The 10,260-nt window shown below is 32.3% G+C and overlaps 1 protein-coding gene across 1 annotated transcript; it reads right to left on the bottom strand.

Annotated features, from left to right (window-relative positions):
* Nucleotides 1-3,085: 3,085 nt before the first annotated feature.
* LOC25493591 (glutamate dehydrogenase 2) lies at nt 3,086-6,917 on the bottom strand. Its single transcript, XM_013602134.3, has 9 exons — nt 6,621-6,917; nt 6,325-6,438; nt 4,822-5,043; nt 4,656-4,730; nt 4,434-4,550; nt 4,076-4,326; nt 3,805-3,880; nt 3,628-3,714; nt 3,086-3,499 (listed from the first exon to the last, which is right to left on the bottom strand). The coding sequence occupies exons 1-9, from the start codon at nt 6,726-6,728 to the stop codon at nt 3,314-3,316; spliced, it is 1,236 nt and encodes a 411-aa protein (XP_013457588.1). The 5' UTR covers nt 6,729-6,917; the 3' UTR covers nt 3,086-3,313.
* Nucleotides 6,918-10,260: the final 3,343 nt, after the last annotated feature.

The raw sequence follows: 10,260 nt of genomic DNA, 5'->3' as shown, positions 1-10,260 counted from the left end.
TTGAATGTGTTTCAGCTAATTTGACAAATATAACAAACGATTTGAAGTTGAACTTGTCGAGTGAAGTAATCCCAGAAAGGAGTTTACTAACAGCTGTACACACACGAATTGTCATCAATAGTTTTCCATTTGTTTTTCCCTTTACGGGGCAAAATCATTACTTGTTTTACATCTAATTTTTCAACAACACTGGGGTGTATGAAGTATCTATTGTCGCTACTTTTAACTTGCATTCACATTTAAACATAATATTTGAAGTGAAATGGAAAAGAAACATTTGGAAAACCAAAGGAAGGCAATAACTATATCTGATTCCCGAATAGAAATGGCGGCGCTATAAAATCAGCAAGTCTGACATAACTATAAGGATGAGATAGTGAGAAAGAGGATATATTGACTCAGAAACTGTGAACTGAAAAGAGAATGCCAACACCACAAATCCACTGCATAATCATCAATGCAATTGTAACAGCATGTCAACAACCATACCCATGGCTTCTTTCTCTCCTCTCACTTGAATCTCAACCACTCATTCTTCACACTTCTAAGAAGCTTTAATGTGTTTGGTTTGCCATTGTGACACGTTCAAAAGCAAGTTTAACATCAACGCAACAATTAGTTATTGTCAACTCAACAGGTGTTTGGCCTCTTCCAACAACAACCCATAAGCACAATACTTTTTGGTTAAAGATGAGGTACAACACCGGGTTTGCTGGGGGGAAAGGGTATGGTGCAGCTGTTGTAATCCTTATTGTTTTGTTAAGACAAACACACTTGTTTATTCTTGCTAATATAAAAAATGTGAGGGGATTTTATCTGGAACCCTGCTTTGCAAAATCAAGAGCCCTATAACTTGTCAGACACTATCCATTTCCATTCTCCACCTATATATGGTTGATTCCTAGTCTTCCTCTACTCTTGGACTTAATACTCTTTGCAAACTTGTTTTTTCGGCATAACTTCTGCTGCATTTCAGTAGGGTGGTTTTACATAGAAAGGCACAGTCGCTGAGTTAGCCTTTATGCCAAAAGCATGAAACTGATGTAGACTTGAGTCAGTTTGGGCAAATTTCGCCACAACTTGTGGAAAAAGAACTTTGAAAAGATTCATGCATTACAATAACTGTGAGTTTTGTAGGCAGTAGATTTGACAATTTTTCTTTTTGTGGGGGAATAATTATAAACTTACTTTAATTGAGAAGTTTTGTAATCTAGAAATCAATCTTTGATTTTTACCCCTTCTAATTAAGCAATTTAGTCAAGCTAATTTCATGATCAAATGATGCTCGTTGCTTTTGATCGTACTGACATAGGGTGTCATTCCTTTCTGGTTTGGATGTTTGTGGAATTTAGACTCAGAATTGAGTTTATGTTTTGTAGGAATTTCGATGTATTAACTGTTATTGCATTGAAGGGATTTCTGTTTTTTACCGACTCTCTTCTTCCTGAATAATAGTTAATACTTTTAACAATTCTAAACGCCCAGTTGAACCAGTTTGCCAATAATATGGAATGAAGTGGCTATTAACTGCGTCATTTCGGTATTCTATTTGACTATGCATAGGTTCATTTTCTCATTTGGTTTTCCTTTACTTAAGATGAGGTTACAGATGCATAGTAGGCCTCAGAATTAGATTCATATGTTGTCATCTCATCATATTTAGTTCTTTATTTGTAAATACTTGAACTTCAATTCATTTAAGAATCTATTCATTTTCTGTTTTGGTCATTCACATATTCAGAGGCAAGGAGGAGAAATTGGCTCGAGACTAGCCCAGAATCAACCAGCAATGACAATTATGTATTAAAAGGTTCCATCTCCCTGAAGCTGAACTACTTGATGGTCGTTTTGTATTCTAAAATGAAATGAGAATTTTTTTTCTTCTTTCAGTAAGAGTACAAAAATCAACTTTATTTACTTTTACTTCTTGATATCATGCAGCTCGCGCTGCAATGATTGGATTCTTTATGACGTATCTGGTCGATAGCTTGACGGGAGTAGGTCTAGTTGATCAAATGAACAACTTTTGCAAAACTCTTCTGTTTGTAGAAGTGGCGGGATTACTTCTCATCCGGAAGAAGGTATTGGAGGAGACTACATTTTATGACAAGCAAGCAACTTTGCTGGATGAGAACTCCAGCAGTTCCAAAAAATATTAGTGGGATTGCTGTTATGTAGTTATCTCCCACCAACTTTTGTCTCTTAATATAGTGTGCTCTACTATTAATCTTGCTAGTACAGAAAACAAGACATGAATCTGATTTAGACATTTTATTTCAATTCCGTTTATGATCCTAATGCAGAGTGATACTGAGTTTTTGCACGTTCGCAGTGCAAGATTTCTTAAGTTTATGTGCAATTCGGCTGTTAGTTTGAGTAACTCTTCTTTTTTAAGACGTTTGAGTAACTCTCTTAATCTAGTCTTACAGCTAATTCAACAAATATAACAAAGGGTTTGAAACTGATTCCATAAAGTGAATAATCCTAGAAAGAAGTATACATTTAAACTGTCATCAATGCCATTTGTTGTAGTGATTGCAGTTGTAGGACTAGGTAATGTAATGCTGTCATACATCTAATGCAAACTGAATATTTTAAGGGATTGAAAGTCAGAAGATTGGAACGTCGTATTAATCTTCATCATTCTCTCTGTAATTTGTAAGTTCTATGTGTTTGCATTCTCTGTTGTAAAGCAACTTTCTGGTTATATCTTTAATAAAAGAAGTATATTCAGTGGAATACTTTGTTTTCCTACCAGTTCTATCAATAACCTTAACTTATATATGAGATTGCCTCAACATAAAAACATGATGGATCTCAAGGTAATGATGATAAGTGGAGTGGATTCAAGGATCAACGTCCTGCTCCAACTTTGAGACACAAAACCAACCCCAGCTTCAGTAGTTTAAGCGGATTCTTTATTAACAGCTTTTCTCTTCACAGTACAAAAACATGAATTTTATATCTAATTCTTCATGAACACTAGGATGCATAAAGTATCAATTGTTGTTACTTTTAACTTGCATGCGCATTTAAACACAATATCTAGTATCTAATGTAAAATAGAAAACAAAACAACACTTGATGAACCAAAGGATGACTAAAATAACTTTATCTAATTCTCAGATGAAAATAGTGGCGCTATAATATATATTAGCAAGTCTCACATAACTATGTAAATTAGCCGACTAATGCTAAGATATCAAAGGCCTAATTGAAAGGTAAAAAAGAAGGCAAAATTTCTACTTCTGAAGTAGTGATCAACGGTCTGAGTAAAAAAAAAAAAAAAGAGCAATGAGTATTGAATCACTAATTAAGCTTCCCAACCCCTCAAAAGTGTTGCCCGGGCGACACGGTTCACTCCCAGAGTGAAGGCTCCCATTCTTAGATCACAGTCATGAATTTTGCACATTGCCTTAATGTCCAAGAAAGCCTTGCTCATGTATTTCTTCAGCTCGCGGTTCACTTTTTCTTCATCCCACATAAAACCTTGAATGTTCTGCAAACAACATATAGCCAAAGTGAGACTTAGCAATATATTCAATATTAAATCATATATATAAATATAAAAAAGAGAGAGACTTGAGCTTGGTTAGGCTTTGAGTTGTTTTTGTTTGTCCTATTTACCTGAACCCATTCAAAGTAGCTCACAGTCACTCCACCAGCATTAGCATAAATATCAGGTAATATAGTGACTCCTTTCTTGGATAAAATCTGGAAAAAAAATAACGACTTCCATTATTTAATATAAGTTCAGAATATATACGTAATAACAAACAACACTTCTAAAACTAGTAATTGTACCTCATCAGCTTCAGGGTCAGTGGGGTGATTTGCGGCTTCAACAATAAGCTTAGCTTTCACATCAGCAGCATTATCCCTTCAAAAAATGACATATCAATATTAAGTTTTAGCTCTTGAAAACCAAAATGTTATGGTTAAACTTAAAAGAATGCACAAAAGATAAAATTAAATAACGAGGATGCAATGTTAATCTTTACTATTCAAACCTAACAGAAAACTAAAATCAATTGTATGTCGATGATCTGAGTTTGGATGACATAGAAAAACATACTTGTTTAGAACTCCACCCAAGGCACAGGGGATAAGAACATCACATTCATGAACAAGTAATTCATTTGGATCCATGGCATCAGCTCCTTGGAACTCGGTCAAGTTTCCATTGGTTTCCTTGTGCTTTAAGAGAGCAGTGATATCAATTCCATTGGGATTTTTTATAGCACCAGTGATGTCACTTACAGCAACCACCTTACCCCCTCTCTCAAAAATAGCTTTTGCAGCCCAAGTTCCAACATTTCCAAAGCCCTGGAAAATGTCACAAAAAAATAAACATAAAAAATCAAATTGACAATGAAAATAGGATTTATGTGTAATATATAATCTATCATCCTGAAGTAGTTGTGAATAAATACCTGGATGACAAATGTGTGGTCAGAAATTGACCTTCCATTTTCAGTTAACCATGCCTCTGTTGCAAAAACTACTCCGAGACCTGTGGCCGCCTCCCTACCCAAAGAACCTCCAAGATCCTACAGGAATAAACATTTAATTTTAAGCAAATTCTCAAATTACTAATATACACAAGAAAAATGAGGTTTTGATGTCTTCGGGGAATGTTTGTATATGATACTTACAATAGGCTTTCCGGTCACAACAGCAGGCGAATGTCCATGAAATTTAGAATACTCATCTAGAATCCATGCCATGGTCTATAAAATAAATGGATATAATGAGAAGATATACTAAACGGTTTATTCATATATATGGACATAAAGCAAGCATTATGTTGTTAAACAATACCTGAGCATTGGTTCCCATATCAGGAGCTGGAACATCTCGCTGAACGCCGATTAAATCATGAATCTTTTGGGTGAAAACCCGAGTTAGACGTTCTAACTCACTGATGCTCAGATCCCTCGGGTTGCAACCAATTCCACCCTTTGCACCTCCATAAGGAATGTCTGCTACAGCTGTCTTCCATGTCATAAGCTGAGCTAGAGCATTCACCTCATCAGGGTCAACCTGGCACCAGAGAATTTGACAATTAGATTTCAAAAGCAATATAAAGAATTAAATTGTTAACATTCATAACTGGGACTAAAGCATCAACATACAACCATAACAAGAACCATATTTTTCGGCTTGCAATTTCAACGACCGTGTAGACACAATTTAAATCTTTGACACAATTTCAAGGACGCAATAAATGAAAGGAGATATACGATGATCTCATGATCGGATTTGGAATAACAAAAAATGCATGTACAAGTTCACAGCATTCAACAGTTATTGAAGTCGTAATATTGAAGTTTTAGAGTCGGGACAAATGGAACAATATTTGTCGGCTTGCAATATCAGAGATCATGTAGCCGAAATTTAAAACATTGACTACAAGCTGCATTATATCTACGCATTCAAGAAGCAATAAATGGCATGGAATATGCAACCTGTATCTCACGGTTGGATCCATAATACAGAAATAAGCAGGTAAAATTTCAAAGACATTCAACATTAATTGCAGTCATAATATTAGTTTCTAAAGGTCCTCCACAATCAATTGCAATCGTAACATTAGACATATTTGTCTCGTAACATTAGACATATTTGTCCGGTTGCATTTCGTGGATATTGTGACCATAATTTAAAACTTTGATATCAAACAGGCAGTTTGTCTACAGATTCAAGGGAAGTAATAGCTAAAAAGGAATATCAAAAGTGATTGGATTCAGAATGCCGAAATAGGCAAGCAACATTTCAAACCAATTCATGCTAATACAATACCACAACAGAAGAAGCATAATAAGGATAAAGGACATTTATATAAGCACAAAAACCAGTGCACAAAACAAAATCAAAATAATCTAATATAAAAACCAGTTCACAAAAAATCGCAAGACTCTTTTTACCACCAGAAGCTGAGAATGTTTACAATTTTACTTGATCATGAAAAAGCATATGTATTATTACAAAAGTCACCAAATTTTTTGAAAGATGCAGACTCAGAAAATTGATTACAGCATATATGCAAGGCATACCAAAAAACAATTTTGAAAACAAAATTCCAACCCTGATTTTAGAACTGTATACTGTAATGAATTAGGGCTCAATTATGATGTGATATAACAGATCATACATTAAACACATAAGGCTACACCGTGCAATCAATGATTCAAGCTGTGAAATTTTCAATTTTCAAACATTAAGAGTTTAATTGAAACAGATCATAAATTTCAAATTTATCAGTACATACAAGGAACATAAAATAAAAAACAATAAATAAAAAAAATAAAAACAGATCAAAACCTCAGGGTGATAACGAATTCCTCCTTTCATTGGACCACGAGCATTGTCATGTTGGATCCTAAACCCAACATAAGAAACCAAAGTTCCATCATCTTTGGGAATAGTACATTCAACCTACAAATCAAACACAACAGAGAAAATCAGAAACCCTTATCAATTTCAACACACCCCACATAAAAAAAATCACTTTTTTTCATCACGTGGAAAGTGAAAAACCATGCAAATTATAATTAAAACCAAAAAAATTCAAAAAACAGAGAAACCCAAAAAAAAGGATTGATCAACAACATTCATACTTTGATTTCTCTAAATGGAATGAGAAGACTCTTCTCAAGCTTGGAATCTAAACCAAGGATACGAGATGCACGTTGAAAATTACGGTTTGTGGCTGCTAAAGCATTCATAGTTGATCAAAACAATAAAACAGTGAAGTGTGTTGATGAATTAAGAAAATTGTGATGCGATGAAAAGAAAACGCATCAATTGTTGTGATTTTATAGGTTAAAGAGAGAAACTCGTATTGATTGTATCGTGTGAAAATATTGGACAATAAATGTTTAGAACCGAAATTTTTGTGTAGATACGTAGTATAGTTGTTTTTTTTTTTTTTTTTTTTTTTAATACTTCGATATATATAAATTTATCTTTTTTTTTTATTAATTGGTATATTTATTTTTTGATAAAATCCACATGTATCCACGTATTCTTATTCTTATCTAATATATATACTCCTATAATCATACACATAAAATTAAACCCAATATTGTACTTAAAAAATTAACTCAATATTTTTTTTTTGACAAGATTATAAACTCAGTATTTATTTTTAAAAAAAATATCCTAGAGCATATTCTTCTGATTTTCAGATCTACCCTATCGTATTGATTTTTGAAAGAAAAAAATATATCTTATTATTTTTTAAAGTACATATCTTATTGATTAGTGTGCTTTATTTTTTTCTCATTGAATAACTTTTTGTTACATTCTGAATTAATCTTTTTCTTAATTAATTGACATAATAACTTTTTTGATCAAATCCACCTACATCCACATGTGTATTCTTATCCGAATGATATAATCTTAATCATGTTCAATATCTATTTTTGAAAATCATCCCAGAACATATTCTTATGATTTCCCAACATATTTTTTTAGGGGAACCTAACATATTTTATCAATTAATCATGTTCAATATCCATTTTTGAAAAATATTCTAGAACATATTCTTCTGATCGCCTAACATATTTTTTTAGGGGGACCTAACATATATTATTAATTATTGTAATATATATATATATATATATATATATATATATATATTATTAATTAGCGTTTCTTTTGTCAATTAGTCCAATGACTAGAAATTTATTTTTTTAAGGTGAATAAATGAAGTGTTCAGGATTCGAACCCCAACTATCAATTGAGATAAACTCACGAGACTAATTAATGTTTTTTTATCTCGTTGAATTTTTTTTGTTACATTCTTTTTGAATCAATTAGTGAGTTAAATAAATGTGCCAAATACTCGTAATACCCTTCATCCCAAATATAAGTGTCATAATTTGGAAGAAAAATATATATAATTTGTCTCTAAATAAGTGTCGTTTTTAACTCCCAATGCAAATTTTTTAATTATACCCTCCAATTAGTTTTATCTATATATGTTGCCCTCGATTTGTATTTATGATAATTAGAAAACCTCAATAGTTTTTTTTTGGTACAAAAAAAACCTCAATAGTTAATAACGATAATATGATGAAATTACAATTATTTTTCCTCTTTCATTTGTAATTGTTTTTTAATTTATGTGAAATAGTCAAATGCAACATTCCTTTTAAAACAAATGGAGTATCATGTTTTTATTAAGAATCATCTCACTTAATGCATTAGTGATTCTAAATATATAATATTACTATATTAGTGAGTTTTACGAGTATCCTAGAATAGCAACTGTCTTAAACCACTATTATTGGCAACTTTTTTTTGTCCCCTAAACCAAAATATCTATTTTTAATCGTGGAGGTTAATTTTGATAGTTAAGTACATTTAATTTGATCGGATTTTTCGTATATAAAAATATGTTCCTAACCTACCTTTAGTCACAAACTTTAATTTTGATTGTCAACCAATGTTGGTCTAGCTTTATTAAAATAAAAATGTTGGTCTACCTAGTAACTAAGTAATATAATTGACTCATATCCTGGCAAAAGCATCACTTCAACTTACCTTGTTGATATAGGAACTTTGTAATCTCTGACACCGTTGAGTCATGAGGCCTACTCGACTAAAAAAAAAAATTAAAAATCATGTTTAAATTTTGATGTTGTTGTAAAAAAAAATTAATCACAATTAATTTAATCGTATATTCAACTTTAAAAGCAGTTATAATCAAATTCAAATGTTATTAATTATCCAACAACTAGTATTATTAATAGTGTAAAAAATATTTATTAACTTTTTTTTATCAGTTTATATCAAATAAATACTTGCAATTTCCCTTTTTAGAAAAAGTAAAAATAAAATACTTACAAATAATTTTTCCAAAAAAATTCTTAAATAATGATTATCTTTCCACAATATCAACGAATTAAATTAAGAATTTTTTTTCTCAAAAAAAATAGAGATAGCTGATTATACCCGGTGTAACCATAAAAATGGGAAGATGTCTTAAAAAAAAGGAAAGAAAATCACATTATAAACCATTATGATTAAGAGCAACTAGAAGATAATCACAATATCTTTTCTATTCATTTGGATGTTATTTTGAATGGCTCAATGACTTATGAAACTTATTATTTTATGCGTTAATTTTTATGTTTTGATGTTAAGTTGAACATAACACTTTATTAAGATGATTGGGTATACTCTGTCATTATAATCAAGTCATATTTTATAATATTGACATATTTACAATATTATATTAGCTTACATATGTCATGTATATAATAAATTGTACATAATTTTAATATTAAGTAAACTCGTACGAGTTATCGAGTCGGTTTTCGAGTTGATTTTACCTAGGTAAAACGAGTTGAGGTAAACTCTTGAGTTGTAAAACCTTGTAAGATAGACCGACCTTACCCATACCAATCAATAAAAAATGAAAAGAACATAAAATCAGAAAAATTAGAACGAGGGAAAGCAAAAATTTGGTAACTCAAAACCATCCTTAAAGAAGCTTTCTCTGAATATTGAGGAACCTGTGAGGATAGCTTAACCCAAAAGACTGGTTTATTGGGTGAATTTTTAGGGAAGAATCTCATGACTTAAATACCACATCAAACACTTTTATCTACTCGATATGGGACGCCTAACACAATGAGTCCCATCAAGTGGTTCCAACGTGAGAATGACCATGATTCATCAGCTTGTGAGTGTGTGACACACACAAGTTTCTCAAGGCAATTCGTGAATCAGGGTTGCTTATACCCTTGATGTTACAAAGGAGGAAATAACTTCATTTGGAAGCATTAGATTATGTATCCTATCCACATTACATGCAGACTTAGCTTCCAACATTTTCTATACAACCTCAAGATCTTCCTGTGCCACTCTGCTTAGAATAGGTTGAGAGTTAGCAACTTGCTCCTCAACAGGTTGAGAGTTGAAATCTTGTTCCTCAACATGTGTCTCTGAAATACTTTCATGTGATACGTTTTCCTCGTTCGTGTTCAGCTTGTGAGAAACAGGCACGCATTCCTCCATTTTGGTACAATTTGTTGTTTCACTATTTTGTTTTACCACATCAGATGTTTCAGACTCATGGTTCTGCTCATCCTCATCACCATCATCGTTATGTGCATCCTCTTCACAAGGCTACTCATTTACATCATTATGAACATGCCCCTCATCACCAATGTGTTACGTCTCCTCATGCCCTTCATCCATGATTAGTGGTTGTTTGGGCTTACATTGTTTAAAGGGACAACAGCGGGC

This window comes from Medicago truncatula, chromosome 4 (genome assembly GCF_003473485.1).
Source record: "Medicago truncatula cultivar Jemalong A17 chromosome 4, MtrunA17r5.0-ANR, whole genome shotgun sequence".
Classification (NCBI taxonomy): domain Eukaryota; kingdom Viridiplantae; phylum Streptophyta; class Magnoliopsida; order Fabales; family Fabaceae; genus Medicago; species Medicago truncatula.
Note: the sequence above shows the minus strand (reverse complement) of the source record. Positions and strands in the feature narration are given on the sequence as shown.